Genomic DNA, 20,649 nt, shown 5'->3' on the forward strand with positions numbered 1-20,649 from the left:
TCTCTAGATTTTACACTTTGAAATTTCTGAAATTTGGGGTGTAAAATTCAAACACCCCTATTAAAAGTCGTGTCCTCTAACTCTTTTCACATCAACATTTATTTATTGTGCCATAAACCAGCATGTTTAATGTCATTGAGAATGTTCCATCCACATGTAGACTAGTAGTTGCAATCGCAACTGGCTGACACACATCTCCTTAGATGAATTTTGAGGGCAAGCGACTGGAAAGTTGTGGGAGAAGGATTTTCCCACTAGAACCAATCCCTCGTACACCTTTAAAAAGACTCGTCCATTCTTTGGAGTAAGGTTTGCAAATATTGGCACTGTTTTCACACTCATTTCTCTTATTCTCTCACTAGTTCACTGGCTTATCCATTGGAGAAAGAAGACAAACTAACTCCTGGTAAGAACTAAACAAAGAAAAGAAAAAGAGATAAAAAATTAGTACATTTAGTCTACGTTTGACTCCAGCTTAAAAAGCCAACTTATTTTATTATTTTACTTATTTTTGTTATTATTCATGGGTTTACTGTACTTTTTGGTACTACTCATGAGTGAGATATACTATTTTATCTAATTTTTACATTTATCTATAGTACTTTCGGAAAAAAAAAATTTAATTTTAACAAAATAAACGGATCTCAAAGATACCTTTTTAGTACTTGTGTCTAAGATACAAATAGAATCTTGGTATCCGTACTTTAACAAAGACAAAAGTTGGCTAGCACTTTTGTGATTGCAAGGGTCCACTAGACCTAGAACTTTTTGAGCCATTTTTTTTATTTAGAAATTCAAATTACTAAAGCACCAATTATTTAGGGCGCTTTACTAGACACAAAAATCCAAGACTTGCAATTTGCTAAAGACAAGATAGATTTTTTTTTTTTTTTTTTTTTTTTTTGAGAAGAAGATAGAATCTAAGTTGAATGGATTTAGATGGAAGAAAAAGCATCCTTCAATGGGCAGATAGGAGTACTCTAATAAACCGCCTAGCTCAATCCATTCCATCATTTATCATGTCTTCCTTCTAGCTAACAACGAAGAGATGTCCTAAACTGAATGTTGCAAGCAAGAATTTTTGCTAGATTTCAAGCAAATCAGATGGGAAATTTCTAGATTGGAAGTTTTGGGACAGATTATGTCAAATCTAAAAAGTTTGTCTTTCCTAGATATGAAGATTTTAGACTAAAATACATTTTTGGACCTTAAAATTTGGGATTAACTTTTTTGACCCCTGATGTTTGATACCTTTTTAATATTGGTCATGCTATCCATTTTCATTAGTAATCTAACCAATATACACCCTTTAGATTTAACTATTTCATAGAATACTATTTCTAAAATTTTGGGGAATGCAAGAATTTAATTGTAGGTAGAAAAACATATTATGGATGATCATATTACTAATGGAAATAAACAGTAAAACTGATATGAAAATGGAATCAAACATAAAATGCCAAAATAAAAATTTTGAAATGTAAAAGGCTAAAATGAAAACAACGCAAAATTTTAAGGGTCAAAAGCATACACTAATCAAGATTTAATTAGGAGATGATACCATCCAAACCACAATTGAGTTATATAAAAAATGTTCAAAGGCATATTTGTTATTCCAGTAGACAGTGTACCCAATACTTATTGAAAATATCAAAAGCTTGTTCCAATAAGATTATTTAGCTGACTTAACAAACTTCAGTAACTAATGAAGGTCCTTCAAGCATAGTTACTTGCATCAAAGAATCCATACGCCACTGTACAGCTTATATCATGAACTTACAAAGCAACAACTTTACGATTAGTATCCTGGGGAATTAAAATAATGTAATCATATAACCGAAAGGAAAACACCGAAATCTAAATGTCCATTACAGGGAGAAGAGAATAAAAAATAAATTGTATCATTGCTCTAGACGTTAAATGCTACAAACCAAAACACAAGCTAACACAACTGAAATATATAAGTTCTTGATAGAGTACAAAATGTTACAACCAGTCCGTGAAGCATAACAATATCTCCAAGTTAATACACTTAATGGTTCATAGCAGACATAGAACAACAATTTTACAAGGTTAGTTTCTGGGATAATGTGGACATCCAAAAGGAAAGATACAGATGTGAGCAGATCAAGCAACCAAAACAGATACTTCAAACATTGGATCAACAGTGAATAATAAAAAAACACTAATCCTGTATTGCTAGTTACTTCGAGACAATTGCATCACTTCCACAATTTGACAAACTTGTCATGACTAGCCGAAGCAACCAAACCTGTAACAGTTGACACAGCCAATGCAGCAATTAGTCCATCATGAGCTGACAGAGTCATTGTCTTGTTCTCTGACATGTTCCAAAGCTCCAGAGACTGCACACAGCAAGTGAAAAAATGAAACCCTATTAGCAATGTAATCATCACACTCACTGAGCCAAGCAGCGAATCAGGTAAAATAGGAAACAAACCAGGGCTGGAGCCCCATTTCCAACCACATTATAACAACTATAAACCAAAGATCAAAAACTTCAACCAAATCTTACCGTCAAATGCAATAGGAAAAACACACACACACACACACACATAAAATCAATAAGACAGTTTAAAAATATAGACTAGGAAATTGCCTTGCCTACATATCTATCACTTCCTCCAAGTTGCTTCCACCACCAAAAATCCTTAATTCCTAATACTCATACCCCATATCCAAATCAGAATTTACAAATTAGAAGCTCCTAGCATTTTTTTTTCAAACTCAGCTTCAATATATTTCCAATTTTCAGGTTACTGAGAATATACCCATACAATGACAAGCCAACCCAAGCTTAACTTACACAGGCAATTTGACAATGTGACTATATTTGAATGTCAATGGAAGAAAGAAAAAAAGGCATCATAATGATATATATTGCCAAGTTAAGGAGCTATTAAAAATTTAAAACAGTAGACAAAGAAGAATTTAAAGAAAAATGCAGATGCTTGCCTGGTAACAGCCAATGACCAGCAATGAAGAATATGTAGGATGGAAAACACATGAATGGAATTTATTGCCATTACAGCTCAGCTCATGTACGCACTCTCCTTCACTCCCTGATCCAAGTGTCCAAACTCTGACAGAGTCCTCACTGACGGACGCTAAGAACTCACCAGAAGGGTCCCAGCACACAGAATGGACTGCGTTAGTATGTCCCTGTAATTACAAACCCACAATCAGAGAAAGAAGGTTAGCCATGCCAAATTTTATGAGGTAGAACACAGGAGTAGAATGAAAAGACACTTAAGTTAACATAGTTTCAGAAAATAGTTCTAGAATTTATAAGAGAACAAAGAAGTTTCTTTAAGGCTGACACTTTCTGTTTCATTTTACCAAGAGCAACAGATATGCATGTTGCACACACAAATGAGTTTTTGCGACGGCAGGAGTAGAATAATTTTTTGTTATTCTTTTGGCTACTTTATGCATTTTTTTGCATGATGTAGTTCGTTTTCAACAAATTTATTCTTAATTATCACCCAAACATAATAAAAAAGCATCCTTGTTCTTAAATGAAACAAGACCACCTTGCCTTTGAATCCAAGATTGCCTTTGAATCCAAGAAAGCCAACCATCAAGAATGATGCAAAGGCAATCACCATCAGAACTTCATTGTTTCAGTAGTTAGTTAACTTCAGAATATAGTTCAATTAGACTCAATTTCAGTGTCTGTGCATATGTACCCCTCATTTTGTACCGGCTAACAACTTTATGTCCCATCTATTCAATGATAAATGTGCATAGATTACAGTATTTTGGCTTTTAGAGGCATCCTGACCTAAGAGCATTCCCATCTGGAAATGCAAAAAAAAAAAAAAAAAAAAAAGCATTTTGCATCCCCAAAAGCTACTTTATTTATTTTACATTCCCACTTTAACAATACACCCTACATCCCAAACTCTATTTGACAATACATCATATTTTTAAAAAATTTTAAAAATGTACTTTTATAATAAGGCCCGCGCTCTACTCACCAAAAACAAAAACACAATATCCAACATATGATTAAAAAATTAGAAAAAAGGAAATAGAGCTTGCTAATGTAAGATTTAAATATAGATCTTACTGTAGCAGGTTGTAAGATTTGCAACAGGGACGCATTCCAGGATGGAGGAGCAGTTTTGTATATTTTTGTGAATTTGGGAATGTATTTTACATCCGGGAATGCTCTAAAGACCTAATGCAGTCCCATACATGACCTGCACAATCCCATATGCAATTTCTTCCTGTATATGCTTTTTTTGGTATTTAATGAATTGCAATTACTTATCAAAAATAAATGAATAAATAAATAATCCCTGATGTTTCAAGATATTATTACCACTCATAAAGAACCCATAATTACTCACAGACCTGTTACCAAATTAACTGGAAATCATTGATGTACATTGCTAATTCTCTTTACATGAAAATTAGATATTAAAGGACTTTTATTACCAATGTAAAAGACATTCCATCAGTTGTCACTAACAGTGCTTTGCTGATATCTGTGAGGTTAATTAGGAAACTAAAATCTCCTCACAAACATCATATGCATCTTCTTTCTTTTCGTCTATTCAAATTCAAGGCAAACTAGTACTAGTTTCTTTCTCTCTTTTTTAGTTTGTAAAATTTTTGACCATCTCCTTCTGACTTACTATTTTAAAAAATCAATCTAAATTATCAAAGCAGGCTAACATGATACGGATGCAATATCTTGTTTCTCACTGGGGATTTGCTTAATATTTTGCCTCACTGAGGATTTGATTAGCATGAGAAACTATGAGCACACATTTTGGGAGATAACTCCTATCAGTTGAGAAACAGGGTACGGTGTTTCAGGATTCAAGCGGGACCATTTGTCTCTTCTGCAGCATTTACTTCCCTTCTGCTTACAGAATCTAAGAGAATTCACTAAACAACTGCATCGCATCCTTGGTCTAATTCAAAAGTAATATAATAGAAAATGTCAAATTGACCTGTAATGTATGCCGACAAGCTTGGGTCTCCACATCCAGTATAGATACAACATTCTCTGCAGCAGCAGCAAGGTACCTTCCAAAACGGGGTTGGAATCTCATTTGGGCCGTACCACCCTATCACAAGTGAAAAGTACTTTGAAATTCATAGAAAAAACCACGTTGAAAAAATTAGTAAGCAAAACAACTCAGACAAAAATAGCCCTGCATCAAATAAAGAAAATTTCCTTTTTTTTTTCTTTTTGGTTAATTACAAAATCAATAGATCTTGAATCCAAATCCTCACCTTATACCCTATTTTTATGGCAAATGAGATGCTATTTAAATTAATGCTTACTGAACAAATAGTATAAAAGATCCTACCTTCAACACTTTTTTAATAAGTAATAAGTTAGATCATACCTTAAACACTCTTTGACAGCTGCCGTTGTTAATACTCCAGTATCGTATCTCACCATCTCCATCACAAGAGCAAATGAGGTCATCTTTATTTGGGTGGAAGTCAAGTGACATCACAGTGGAAGAATGCCCCGTAAAGGTACGAAGCGAATAACCAGGCTGCATATAGGATGTAAATAAAGTTAAAAAATATCTAGCTCATGGAGGTATCATACTAATAATTGGAAGAAAAAAAAATGCATTGTTAATAGAAGTATAGGTTCAACTATCACAACACCCCAACAAACAAACTTAAATAGGATGCACACAATTAGTCCACCACACAGAAACTATAGAATCATACAGCCATTAATAATTTCCCAGAACACAGATCAACACTTTACTCAACTAATGCAGATGAGGACAGAAATTTCTATACTGGTCTATGGTAAAAGATTGGCAATGTATGCAACATGAGACCAAGATTTATGTAAGTTTAAACCAGATTTTATATCTTTGCCAAATTGTATACTCAGAAACCAAGCGTGTGTTTGGCTCCAACTTAAAAAGCCAACTTATTTTATTATTCAGTTTTTCTTTGCTACTATTCATGGGTCCCACTGTACTATTTCAACTAACGTTTACCTTTATCTACAATATTTTCAGCAAAAAAATTTCAGTTTCAACAAAATAAGCGGATCCCAAACAGACCCCAAATATACACAAAGGACCCTCACAATCAGTGGCCAGAATAAATGATCTGAAACACGTTTCGCTCTCTTTCTTGAACCACCATCCATAATATCTATCTTGATAGCTCATGTACTTCACCAAATAATATGTACTTCATATGATGATAAGCAATTTATTAATCATGTACTTCGGTTTGATCATGGAAATCAGATAATATGGATATTTTGTAAAGCACAAGAGAACTATATAATGTTATATCGAATGAAGTTCAGAATGAATCCAAATATTAATATATGCAATTTATTCTGAACCACCTCTTCACCAAACATGGGCATATTCACTAGCCATTGCCACTAAATTAATAGCCGGTTTACTTAAATTACTTCCAGAAATCAAAACAAGAAAATTTGTCCTTTTTGAAACAGCATTTAAAATATTGAACAATGATTGTTGCTTATCTTAAAGACAAGAAGGAATGTAACTATAAGCACTCATGTTTAATTATGAAGCTTGGACCCAAAATTCGCCAAGATATGTATCATGCATTGTGTGAGCAGTAACACCCTTACATACATTGTGGAACAAAAAATAATAAGTGAGCTGACAAAGTACAAATGTCCATGTCCTTTTTTCTACTGTGCCTCCATGCTGCTAATAGCACTAATATGAATTTGAAACCCCTCAACCTAACCCACATTAATCTGCTCTCTAACTAGTTTGCAAATGATTATATATATATATATATATATATATATATATATATATATATATATATATATATATATATATATATATATATACATATAGCCAAGGGAGACAATAACCACAACATTTTTTTTTTGGATAAATAAGAACTGCAAAAAATTCATGTAATCCAATTTTATTTTCTTTGACCACACAATGACCTGAAGATGCAAGGGGGGAGGGGGGCATCATTCAATAAAGCACAATTATTATGACTTAAGTGTATCAAGACCACTCGAGTGCAAGACCAGAGTATTGAGTTTTAAAATAAAAAATAAAAAACTATTATGAACCAGGAAGAACGTTCAACTAACATTGTCAGCATCCCAAACCCTGACAGTTTTGTCAAATGAAGATGTTGCGAGACGTGACATGCTCGGACTGAAACGGACATCAGTAATCAAAGAAGAATGTTCTTCAAGTGTGGTTTTTGGCTTTAAAGAGTCTGTGTTCCACAATACAGCCTGTCACATAATCACCATGCAAAAAGTTTTAGATACCCTAATCTTGATAATTAAATTACGCAGATAAAAAAAATTTCATTTCTTATATTTTGAAAGAAAAATTAGGCATATAATTTTGAATTTATGTTCAAGAAATTAGTCTTTAAAACAGAGCAGCCACAGCACATTTTTGGTGCTTTTAGACAACCGTTGCTCAATATATCACACACAGTTTATCAAACCTCTTGCACTCACCTTCTTATCATGGCCACCACTGGCAAGCAATTTCCCATCTGATGAAAAGTGGCAACAGACGACTTTGCTTGAGCTTGCTCGAACAGAACTTACTTCATTAAATGTGAACCCTAAAGTCAAATGTAAGTAAATCATGACAGGCAGCCCAAATTCAAATGATAATTAAAAACCAGTGACCACCAACCACCTAGTGGTTGACAAATCAGATGAAACATGTTTTTTGATAATCTCACATTCTTGCCCCCATTGAATTTTGTCATTTGCAGAAATGGAGTACCAATATGTCTTACTATGATCCCTGTTCTAGAACAAGATTAACCCCTTGACCCATGAATTAAAAATTTGCAAACTGTCAAATCAGATTCAAGAAATTTGGGTACTCCCACTATCTCAAATTCTCAATGCTATTCATAAAACTCATAATCAGTAATAGAAATATATTTACTGCACCTTTGCTCATGTCCATACAGCGAACAACACTATCTCTAGGGTCTGTATCATCAGGGGATAAAAAAGATTCAACATTATCCTCATCCTCTACAAAACGATCAATATCAGCCTGCAATTCAATATCTTTATCATCCCACTGCCAAAATGGAATGCCAATGAGAATACAATGCAAGAAGTTTTGAGTTCCTCAATACAAGAACATAAAGAATACACTCACCAATTGATTTGATGGTGATGTAAGGGTGCCAGGACCATCAAACATCATCAATGGCTTGGAAGAACTACCACTATGAGGCAAATTAGGCATTGATATTACATCTCCAGGGGTATGTGTTGAGGGTGTGGAGGGTGCTGAACTTGGAGAGGGTCCGGCAGTGTTTGCAGTTCCAGAGCTATTCGCAGGACCAGAAGATGATACTGGCTGCTTTCTTTTTCTCCCAGTCTGGTTTTTAGAAACCTTAAAATGCATTCAGGAAAACCATGTTAGGAACCTGCCCAAACTTTTCATAGTATGCGCATAACAAAACTATAAGCCCAATGGAAGACTTTAACTATACGCCCATTTTGAAAAATTAGAGTAATGGGTAAATTCTAACAGCTTGAACATGACACATGCACCCATGTGAGAGAGAGAGAGAGAGAGAGAGTAGGGCACCAAGCTTAATGACAACGTGGTTACTGCTTTCCCAAACCATGATATTAAAGTGACAACAAGAATTATTAATTGGCCACCAATAATTATATGGAACTGCTATTTCCAACTAAATCTTTGCAGACCAAAATTTTTTTATGTAACTTACATAGAAATGGGCAAGCAATTAATTAAATTTTAATTGCATACTGATGCATATAATTATGAATATAACTACTCAGTAAATAAAGGTGATTTTCAGTTTTTTTTGGGGGGGGGGGGGGGGGTTGTAAGAGAGCAAGAGAGACAGTTCTAAATTGGGTGTGCAGCATGTCAGAAAAAAGTATTGTTTTTTAAAAATATTAGCAATTATAAAGATTTAGGAAAAGGCAGAGCTTGGATTCTTTCATGCTAACATTGCTGAAACCACAGTCATGAAATGTTGAATGTGATCCTACTAGTACAGATGGCCCCCACACGAGTGCATATGGCTCCCAATATGGTGCTACCATATTATGGCACATAATTGGCTATGACTAAGATTTCACAAACAAGAGTCATGTTGTACACATGAATGAAAGACAACTCAAATCAGAAAAGATGTTGATAAGGACACTACAAAAGAAAGTACAGTTTCCAAAATAGTTGAAAAAATAATACTAGCAAGAATGCCATATAGGGAGGAGATAATACCAAGAGCAAAACATGTCACATATTTTGCTAGAGATGACATAAAAAGGACTGACCTGATCATTTCGAAAGGAATTTGACATGCTGCCATCCATAGTGACGCTAGCAGCACCACCCATTTTATCTTGCTGGTGAAGATTGTGATTTGAACTCTGTGATTGCTGATTTGAAAGAGCATGTTGTTGAAGCTGTTGCTGTTGCTGTTGCTGTGGGTTACTGTTCTGTTGCTGCTGTTGCTGTTGTAACTGAGCCATTTTTAACTACAGGAAGAGGTAAAAATAAAAAAATAAAAACAAACCAAAGACTTAGACACAGAAAGACCATGATGTTTATGATAATTCTGATACAGGAACATCTTAAGGCTGGTAAGGGAAAAAATACAACCACAACAAATGTAGGAACAACTATATTTGCTGATGTATCCCAAATTGATAGTGAAAAGGAGAACCTTAATCAGCATTTCTGTATCTCCACGACCCAATAGTGGGCTAGCAGCTTGAAGCGGAGATCCAACATTTGGAACCACATCACCAACAGAATTTGTAAGGGAATCCTTCCCAAGACTCATGCTCCGACTACTCAAAAGCATTCTCAGTCTCCTACTCTCATCACTGGCAGATGGTGATGTTAAGTTTTGCTGTGCAAGCAAAAGCTGTTGCTGGTGCTGTGGTGTCAACATCTGGAGTTGATGAAAGGGCTGAGGTGCCTGTATAAAAGGCTTTTGTTGCTGAAGAAGCCCAGAGCGAAGCTGATCCAGCCCCTATAAACAAGCAAAAAGGTTAAACAGTTAACAAATATCATCATAATAATAACTAAGAAATAAGAATAGAAAGTGCCAATTTTCAAGAACACCAAAATAACAGATATTCCAGACCAAAAAGAAAGACATTAGTAGTATTCATGCACTCAAAACAGTGATAAATAACTTCCAAAAATGGGAGTGGGGGAAAATTACACACAAATAAACAAACTTACTGTGAGTGGCCACCCTTTCAGAGTCAAATTGTTACTACCTTGATTTGACCCTGAAACAACACAGCCTTTCATGTTAGATACAAGCATCTTTATGATATACCACTTAAAAAAATGTCAAGAAATTTTGCAGGTCCTAATTTCCAGATTCTCTTTATTTACTGGTTAGTGAAAAAAAAAGGAACAAACACAAAGGATTCAAGTTAAGTCATAAACACCAGACTCAAAGTTAAATTTTCACAAGTGCGCTAATCATAAATTAAAAGAAACAAAAGAGAAAACAGTCCAGCAAAGAATACCAGGAATTCCAATCAATGATCCTTCAGGACCAGCTCTGGGATTTAAAACTGGATTAATCTCACTCTTTATGTCCTGATTCCACATTAAGTCAGAACACCACAAAAAATAAGTCAAACAATAAGATCACTAGCATGAAAATACCATACCGGTGTGGACCCTGGTAGTTGTTGATTTCGAGCTTGAACTTGTGGAGACATGCCACCAGCTGCACCATGCAACACTTGCCTGAAATTAAGGAGATAAAAAAAACCCTCTACATTAATGCTCATAAATGGATGAGGCATCAGATGATACATCTTTATTACTTGAATTTTGAGTATCACGTTGATAGGAAATGATTGCATGTCATTTTCCATAGCAATTGAAGGTTCAAACTCATATTCACAATGATTCATTGCCCTAAGAAAGAGGAATATTTGCCCATTATTCTACTAGCCATTTGAAGCATTATTTTTGTAAATTATAAATATTCTTACACATTCCACCAAATACAAGCTCAATGCATATGTTATGCACAAGTTATTTCATTTCATGTTATGCCCAGAGGCTCATTTTAAGGGGGGAAAGGTAAAAAACAGTCAAATATGAGAGACGCACCCTGAAGGCTGGCCAGTTGCTGCAGCTGACTTCAATATTGAGGCATGATTTGGATCCAAAAGCTGGCCCACATTGTCACCAAACCTTTGCTGTAAAGATTCCTTAGATGGTTAAAAACTTAAAAACCAATAATCATCAGGCTATTGAGGAAACCAATCAATCCATCTATGACCTACTTTCATAGCCGCATCATCCAAAGAATCCCTTTGGGGCAGTTTCAATCTTTCCTCATACATCTTTGTTGCCATGGCATTCGCAGTTCCAGCATTCTGCCGCATGAGAGGGTCATTTCCAACAAGCCCATTTGTGCTGCCATTAATAAGGTGGGCCCCATCTCTTCGCTGCTGCTGTGGTGTTGGCAGCTGCTGTTGCTGCTGCTGCGGCTGCTGTTGTTGCGGTTGCTGTTGCTGTTGCTGCTGCTGCTGCTGCTGCTGCTGCTGCTGTTGGGCATGCCTCTGCAACAGGATCTGCTGCATCTGCATATGCTGCTGCTGTTGCTGTTGCTGTTGCTGTTGTTGATGCTGTGGTTGTTGAGGTTGCTGCTGCTGCTGTTGCTGTTGTTGTTGATGCTGTTGCTGCTCCCTTGCTTTAATCAACTGCGTCTGCAATTTCATAATTCCATAAGCTTCGACTGATACAGTACAGTAGTAAAAATTGATGACGAGAATAATACAAGAATGTGTTTGTCTAGTGCAGCTTCCCCCCGAAAGTACTGGGGGATAATTCATATATTTTTCCATATGAATGGCATGCTGTACACATCTATTTTTAATTGTATTTGTAGCATTAAAAAAATTCTTAACAATTATAAAATAGGCTACCCTCCTATACCATGTTTCCAGCTAGGAACTTTATGCCATTTGACAGTTTTACAGAAAGAATAAGTGATTTCCACAAAGATTGGCATAATTATTCTACGTCAGCAAATCAAAGTTCTTAAATGGCTACCTATGGGAAATGACTATCACTGAAGATGTGCAACTGATCTTCAAACTCACAACCCCACCCCTTAAATAAGCCAAAGATTCACCTCATATCTACCAAGGAAAAAGAGAAATCAAAGAAGAGGAACAATCAGGGCACATCTATTTTTGATAATTCGATAGTTGGGGGCAGAAGATTTGAACCCTTATTGTATCCGTTGAAAACACTAGGAGGTGCCAATCAGTTTAGCTACAAACATCTTGGCAAGAAACATCTAACATAAGGACATGTAAAGAAGATAACATGATTTAGTTTCTTTAAGAACCATTCTGTCATTCACTCAACTGTCAATGAGCAATGCAAAAATATAAACCAGTCAAGCAAGAAAAACACCTAACATAGGTTTTTCTTTGGGGGTGATGAACTCTTGTTGCAGAAAGGAAAAGAAAAACTAAAGGTTAAGCATGGAGAAAGAGAAACCTTCATTTCTGATTATAAATTCTTGTCACAGTCAAGGACAAATGCAAGATACAGTTAGCAATAATTATAATAGATGATGCCAAGTTACAGACTTCCAAAAGCAGACAGAGCAACAGAAGCAGGTTGGTTTCGATTTCCAGGATGAGAGACAAAGGAAAAGATAAATACCAGAAAGGCCATGATAACTATAAATGTGTTACACCAGTCACAGGAATAAAACAAGCAATTTTAGAATTAGCAAATCACAAAATTAGCTGATATCCAGGATTCCAAAGTATAAACATCTAAGAGTGAGATCATAACTAACGTTTTCAAACAAATCTTAATAAATAACTTTGTTTTGCACCAACTAAACTAGAGATGGAGAGAGAATCAATAATTTCCCATAATTAATGCCACATAAGAGCTCAAGTTGATTCTGCATGGGAAACTCAAAATCCATACTTTCTTGAAAGCATTAGTGTCTTTAGATGAAACAATTTGGAAAATGCATGATAGAAAAGTTCTATGCCTTTGAACCGCGGGTTTATTTATTCTCTTGTTTTACCAGGTAGTTACCGCATTTCCTCCTCTATTGTACGATCATTGTCAAAACAAAACAAATACTAAAGGAGAATGTCCAAGAAAATAAAAGATTCTTAACCAACCTCAATGTAAGATGCAGCAACCTCTGAGTGCTTCTCATTAGTTCTAGCAATAAATATATCCCAAAATACTGACCACCACTCAAAGAGAAAACCTCCAGGGGCGTCAATAGCTGTAACCCATGTTCCAAAAATGTAAACCAATTAAAATGGTTAAAAAGAGATGAAAAAAAAAAGAGTCTCTCAGAAATGAAACTTGTCTTTGCATCCCAACATCTTGTTCAAATATACTCACCAACAGGATCAGATGATACTTTCCCTTCAGCTTGAAAAGCCTGCGCAGAAGCCTTTAAATCCCGCTTTACTAAATAATCATGGATATACACATCTAACCTGTTATTTAGAAGTAGCAAGAACATATTGTCTCAGTCATGAATATTAGGGGAAGAAAAATTAGAACTTTTACAAAGAACAACAGCTCAAAACAACAATAACCCAAGATTACATACAAAATAGAGATTTTAGAAAGCCTACAAAGAAACTGTGGTATCATTACACAATTTCAGTCCAGGAACCCCAATGTTACAGCCACATACATAAAAAATAAAAAATAAACCAACTATTGCACAAATTCAACTCCATTAAATAACAGAAAAACACAAACCCTAAAGTACAGAAAAGATACAAATACAACACATGCAAATTTACACACACACACACAAATTAGCACAAAAATAAAGAACACAACTTGAATCAAAATAATTTATACAAAAAAAGTAAAAGAAAGGAGAAAAAAACCCAGAAAATCTTAGAAACCCATAACCCAAATCAAACAGAAAACAGCACAGGAAAGCCATAGAATGATAAGAAAAGGGAAACCCAGATGGAATAATGAAACAACAAGAACAAAAATGTAGGGGAAGAGTGAAAAAGAACTCACATTTTATCAGCTTCCCAGTTAGTCTGAGACATGGTGGTTAAATCCAGTAGCTCACACACGAGCTAGGGATACAAATGTAAGACTCTTTGAGATTACCAAACCCAAAAGACCATAACTACCAAATTTTTCTGTCACTGAAACAACATTAAAACCCACAAAAACAAACACACAGAGAGAGAGAATCTATGTGAATGAATGGAACCAAAAGATATACAGAACAAAAATATATAGTTAAGCACAATATAATATATATAGCATTAAGTTTATATTTAATTCAATAAATAAATAGAGAAAGTGAAATACAGACAGAGATACCTGAAACCCAAAAAACGTTTTTTTTTTTTTTCTCTCTTTCTCTTTTCACTTTAAATTTTTATTCTTTTCCATTTTTGTTTTTTGAGACTCTGAAATTTTTTTGTGTTTTCTGATTTTTTTTTTTTTTTTTTTTCTGATATCAGCCCTTGGTGGATAGGAGTTGCTGTCTGTATAGTCTGTAGATATCATAATGGTTTTGTTGATCAAATTTACCAATATGACCCTAAATTTCTGTCAAATTTTTCAGTCTCTGACACTCAGCTTAAGGCAGCTTTTTACTTGAATGACTAAAATGACCTTGGAAGTCCTTACAAAATTACTCCTGTACTGGGTGAGTCAGTAGGGTGGCTTTATATATTTGGTAAGTTCTGCACTGAGTTCCTACTACTTTTTTTTTTTTCCCTTGTAGTGCTTGTGTTTTTCCTTATTTATTGAATGAACCCTATGTTTTTTTGTTTCCTGAGTTTATGGAGTCAAAGTTTTTTTTTTTTTTTTTTAAGAAGCTTATGGAGTCAAAGTTAGCTCAATTGTTTAAGATTTTTTTCCCCGAATTACATATTTGGATTTGAAAGCGATTAATGTTTTGGTAGGAGGAAAAAGAGTAATACTCTTAAAAATAAAAAGTTTTTGACCAGATTATTTTAAGGTGTTTTAATATGATGAGAATGAGTAATAATCACAGTGCGAAAGTTATAAGTTGAAATCTTATCATACTTCGTGCTTATATACAAAATTAATTTTAAGAAAAAAAAATTTTGACCAAATTATATTATCACTTACCCCTAAAACATGTTACACATTAGAAACCCTTAAATTGATAATATATAGTAAATAAGTAGAATATAAGACTTCTTAGTTATGGCACGAGTTTCAAATCTATTGACTTCACAATCAGGTATTTTTAAAAGAACATTGTTTTGAACTTTGACCTAATTACAAGTTAGCACTAATCATTATCCCAAAAAAATAATGGTGGGTTGCGTAGACTACCTTGAATATCAAGGAGGAAATGACCATCTTGACCTGGTTTAAAGGGTCATACTTTATGAAGACTAATGACACAATTAATAAAACAAAGAAAAAAAAAGTTACAACGATTTGATTGGGAGTCAATACGGCATATTTGGAAATATCATAAAATTACATGTCAAAAGAAGTTTACATTTGATTGCATCAAAGTGTAGCGTGATTTCCTTTTAGTTTAATAAAGTATGACAAAATATAAAATATACAAAAAAAAAATCACCTCAATGTTTTTTAATTTATCCGAAAAGTTAGACCAATAAATATATAAACAACTTCTTAAAAAAATATAAAAATATAAAACTTTAACCAATAATTATATGTCAAAATATACATAAATAGATATAATAATAGACGACTTGTAAATTGTAATGAATCTTTCAATGCATCTCACGTGTATTTGAGTAAGGAAAATGTTAGAGTTGCAATTTTTTTTACAAAAATTCTTACAAATTATTAATGTAATGAGTGATTATTAGTAAATAAAAATGTGATGTTATTGGTAGGCTCAAATGAGAACTAGTAAAATATAAGTCATAACAAAAGTCTGTAAAAATATTATAAAATAATTTGTGACTATAGTATTACTTTTTTAGTTAAAAAATGTAAAATAATGTCTATTATTGATCAAATAAAACAAAAACTATGTTTAGAGCATATCCTGTCTCAATTTTAAAGTAACACCTGAGAATGTGAAAAAATATCATAAACAAAGAAATCTAAAGGAGTTTTAAAAGTTCACGCACACATTTACTATAATGTCGCCCCTCAAACAAAAAAATTTACTATAATGTCAAACAGGTAATGAAGATTATTATATTAGAAAAAGGATAATGAAAAAGTTATTAAAAAATGGTGCAAAAAAAAAGGGTTTTTGTCATTTTATAACTTTTTAGGATATATAGGTAACCGACGAGGTTTTGATAAGGTCTAATTCTTACTCATCTTAATGTACAAGGAATTACTCTTATCCAAAATTCATGCTTTTAGGGATTCACTTAAAGTGAAAGAAAGAAAAAAAGGCGCTTCAAAAAAAGAGAAAAATTTTTTATTCAAGAATTGCAACCATCTCATGAATTTCAAGAAATTTGATTGCAAAACATTGCCACAAATTCCTTCATAATCATATCCGTGAATGAATACTTTTATATATATAAAAAAAATAAAATTTATATTATAATCTAATCTAAGTATATATGTGTATAAAACTTTCTCCTTGAGACTCGAACCTCGGCCCTTACCCCCCACACCCTACAAACACTTATACTTGTAAAGTAACCATCACACCAAAGATACACTGTGGTCCGTGAATGAATACTTGAATATCAAATTATACGGGTCTACAATAAATGTCTACCTATTATTTGCTTAAGACTATGCGGGGTAAACATTATTTTTCAACTATTATTTTTAATGAAAATTTAACTGTTATACTAAATGGAAAAATGAGGATTTGCATCTAGATTTTACTTATAAAGGAGTTTTGTTAATGCCACTAAATTATAATACTATTGACTGTAAACTTGCATTTTTCAAGTTCAAGCAGAATCATATGTTGAAAATGTGTTTTATATTGAGTAATCGTCCACACCTAGAGAATGAAATCAAAAGTTTGACAGGATTTTTATGTAAAGTTTAAATCGTAGGATGCACTTTTAGTAGGTTTTCTTTTCTTTTCTTAATGCTTAAAGTATAAATTTTATATCTCTTTCTTCCCAATTGTTTGAAATTGGATGGGTTGGATGGGCTAATATCATCCATTATATCATTTTGATATTTTAATAGTTAGAAGAGTGAGAATTTAAACCTTAAACATTTTTATTGAAAATACTATAAGGTACTAATTGAGTTACAGAATAGCATTCATATCAAAGAAGCTAAAAATGTTATCTTTTAGAATCTCAAAAATCTATTTTATTTATTTTATCACTTTACTTTGTAAAATACCCAACATCAATGGTTTTAATTTTATTTTAGCAACAACACGTTAAAATAATATAAACAACACAATAAAATAATATATCCAAACAACAAACAACAATAGATATAATAAAGTATATGGAGAAGAAAGAATATAAAATATAATAAATATCTTTTTAGCCCGTTTACCTCTTTTAGAGCATCAGTATTGGTGGAGGCAAATTTTTAGCTTTTTAGCACCTAAAAAAGTCAATTTATCTATTTTAACTTACCATTTCACAACTCACTCCACATCGATGCTCTTATTTTCACATTTCAGTTAAACATTATTCATTTATTTATTATTTTTTCTTTCTCTCTTCATCTCTGCCTCTTTATCTTCTCTCTCTTTTCAATCCACAACCACTCACGGCGTCATCAACCACTACAACCATTACAAACCAATCAACCACCACTAACCCAGCCACTAGCCACCATCAACCACTACAAACCGATCCATCACCACAAACCCAACAACCATCAACCACAACCCATCCACCACCAACCACCGTAAACCTAGCCATAATCCACCACAAAACCCATTAGCCAAAAAGCTATTTTACCATAAAAAATCAAAACCCATTCATTCAAATAAAAATAAAACCCATCAACATAAAACCCATCAATAGCAACTCATCAACTAGAAAAATTCAAAATCAAAATCCATTAACGGCAAGGAAGAGACGATGATTTCACACTACCAAGCACTGATGACAGCGTTGTTTTGTCAAACATGGCAAGGAAGAGACGATGATGACGAGCAATGGGTTGCTTACTGTGTGATCATGGGTCTTTGTGTTGGTGGTGGTCAACAACGGCAACAAGGGGTAAAAAGAGATGGTGCTTGTGCTTGTGGCAGAGAAAAATTGAAAGACTAAATAGAGGAAAAATAAGAGAGGAGAGAGAAGAGATTAAAAGTGTGTGTGTGATTGTGAGAGAAACAAAGAAATATAATAATAATAAAAATTAGTAGCAAGTTGCTACAGTAAATTTGCACTAGTATGTTACCGCATACCCTTAATGTCATAGTTACTCCATAAGTATAAGTGCGTGTGGGGTGTGAGACGTAAGAGTCGAAATTCAAATTTATAGAAGGAATCACAAACTGGTACTGTAGCGACAAGCTAAAGTGCTCTTTTTGGTGTTTGAGGTAGTAAAATAGTTATTAACGTTGATGCTCTTAGTGTGAGTTCTCTTAGCATCCAATATATATTTATTATATTCCATGGATTTACATATCTTAATATATAAAAGTTATAGCATATCCTATATACACCCACTTCAACTTATTTATCATTAAATCTACTGTTTAAACTTTAACTACAATTGTAAGGCAATCAATAGCCTCTTAACCAAAAAGTAGTAGATATTCCTGTTAAAAAAAAAAAAAAAGTAGATATTCCTATAAAAAAAAATAGTAGATATTTTTTTGGTAGGATAAATTTTGAAAGATTAAGGTGCCGTTTGCTAATGTTATTTTTATAACGTTATTTGTATTTTTTGAAAATACATGTAAATGAAAAAATGTATAAAAATATGTGTAATATTGTTTAAATACTAAAAATTATTGCTTAAAACACCCTATCAAACAGCCATAAAACGTGTTGATGCCAATAGGATTTAAAAGCAGGGTTGACCAACTTTGGAATGACGTATGACGTGGTATAGGTAGGATAATACAAGACTGCTAATATCTTTTTCACTTTTGATCAATGGTTGCGATTAAACCCCTGTAAGAGCATCTCTAGTAGATTCATCAAATTTTTGTATTGTTTGAAAAATGAACAGTGACTTTTAGCTATTAACTACTAACTTTTTCAAATACACTTTCCAACAGATTCTCTATCCCATTCTCTATATCATTTAAATATTATTTCTTCATTCATTCTTTATTCTTTTTTTTATCATCATTTATTCTTCCTGTATTTATTTCCAACAATTATATTTTTCAATAAAAATTGTTATATTCACAATATTTTTCGCAATACTTTCACAAGAATCACATTAAAATCTTATGTGAAAAGTTATTACTAGTTCTGATTTAAACTCACCACTGAAATTATTTTTTTACTTCACAATATTAACTAATAACAATCTATTACTTAAAATTTATTGTGAAAATATTGTGGTAATATTTCTCAATTAAGATTTTTTATTTTTTATATTATTTTTCATTTCATTCCCTTCATTCTCATCCACTCACGTTTTCATTTCTTTTTTTCTTGTTTTTCTCCTCCACACACCTATCCCCCTATCTCCTCTACGCACCCCACCCCTTCTTCTTTTTTCTTTTTCTCCCTCATGTTCAAGACCATTCCAAAGCTCATTCTCCCTTTTTTTTTTTTTTCTCCAGCTCTCTCTCTTTGTCTCTCTGTCTCTCTCTTTATTTTTTTTTTTGAGAAGCAACGGAGAGAATGAGAGAAAAAAAGAAGTAACGGAGATGAGAGAAAAAAAAAAGCAATGGAGATTAGAGAAAAAAAAGAAGCAACGGAGATGAGAGAAAAAAAAAGAAGCAACGAAGATGAGAGAAAAAAAGAAGCAACAGAGAGAATGAGAGAGAAAAAAAAAATCCAGAGTAGAGAGAAAGTTTATATAATTTTTTAATAAAAAAAATTCAATTGCTAATGTACAGTGGTTCATCAGATTTGATGAACAATTGTTCATGAGCAAAAAAAGAAAAACCAAGTATAGAGAAGCCAATGGAGACCATTTTTATGATCTCATTCTCTATTATAGACAATATTTTACCTTTACCTATACTGCTGGAGATGCTCTAATGTTTTGAGGAGCTGTGTATTTTTTATTAAAATAAAACAAAGGTTAATTAAATTTTAAATGTAAATCTTCATAGATAATTACTACTCTTTATCATCGAATTAATATCTCAACTAATTTTTATTGTAAACAGAGTTCAAATCCCATCTTTCTTGTTTGGCAAATATATATATATATATATATATATATTAGTTGAGCTTATTCGGAAATTGATTGCAGCATTTCTGTGCAATTTGCAAAGAAATTAAGGAAAAGTAAGTCAACCCAGTTTCAGGAATTGTTTCACCTTTTGGTGGTAGTTTCGTCTTTTTGACTAAAGCAAAAAGATCTTTGGACCAATATCAATATGACGAAATTCCACTTTTACAGCTTTATTGAATTATTAATTACCCGAAAAGCTTTTCGGAATTAAATAATAATATATATATATTGCCGTATTGGCTTAGCTAAAGAAGAAAGTACAATAATAATTACTCTGCCATATGTAGGAAGCTAGGAACAGCCAAAAGGT

At 33.2% G+C, this 20,649-nt stretch overlaps 1 protein-coding gene across 7 annotated transcripts; it reads right to left on the reverse strand.

The window, feature by feature from the left end:
* Positions 1–1,943: 1,943 nt before the first annotated feature.
* Positions 1,944–14,536, reverse strand: LOC142612692 (transcriptional corepressor LEUNIG). Of its 7 annotated transcripts, none has more exons than XM_075784829.1 (19): positions 14,382–14,536; positions 14,067–14,200; positions 13,422–13,519; positions 13,190–13,299; positions 11,315–11,740; positions 11,139–11,227; positions 10,688–10,766; positions 10,541–10,613; positions 10,245–10,294; positions 9,718–10,029; positions 9,326–9,529; positions 8,166–8,390; positions 7,949–8,057; positions 7,499–7,608; positions 7,115–7,264; positions 5,388–5,543; positions 4,986–5,102; positions 2,977–3,183; positions 1,944–2,366 (listed from the first exon to the last, which is right to left on the reverse strand). In XM_075784829.1, the coding sequence occupies exons 2-19, from the start codon at positions 14,096–14,098 to the stop codon at positions 2,223–2,225; spliced, it is 2,691 nt and encodes an 896-aa protein (XP_075640944.1). In that variant the 5' UTR covers positions 14,099–14,200; positions 14,382–14,536; the 3' UTR covers positions 1,944–2,222. The 7 variants fall into 7 exon arrangements, with proteins under 7 accessions (XP_075640944.1, XP_075640941.1, XP_075640945.1 ...); XM_075784826.1 differs by having other exon boundaries at positions 7,949–8,084; XM_075784830.1 differs by having other exon boundaries at positions 7,499–7,590; positions 8,166–8,405.
* Between the last annotated feature and the right edge of the window lie 6,113 nt (positions 14,537–20,649).

Source organism: Castanea sativa, chromosome 10 (assembly GCF_040712315.1).
Source record: "Castanea sativa cultivar Marrone di Chiusa Pesio chromosome 10, ASM4071231v1".
NCBI classification, from domain to species: domain Eukaryota; kingdom Viridiplantae; phylum Streptophyta; class Magnoliopsida; order Fagales; family Fagaceae; genus Castanea; species Castanea sativa.

Bases quoted from the DNA above. Each gene is read 5' to 3' on its own strand.
- LOC142612692 (XM_075784824.1), bottom strand. From the start codon at position 14,098: ATGTCTCAGACTAACTGGGAAGCTGATAAAAT. The intron at 11,741-13,189 runs GTTGGTTAAGAA...ATGAAATTGCAG, and splicing joins TTGCTGCATCTTACATTGAG to ACGCAGTTGATTAAAGCAAG. The intron at 9,530-9,717 runs GTTCTCCTTTTC...CTCTTCCTGTAG, and splicing joins ATACAGAAATGCTGATTAAG to TTAAAAATGGCTCAGTTACA.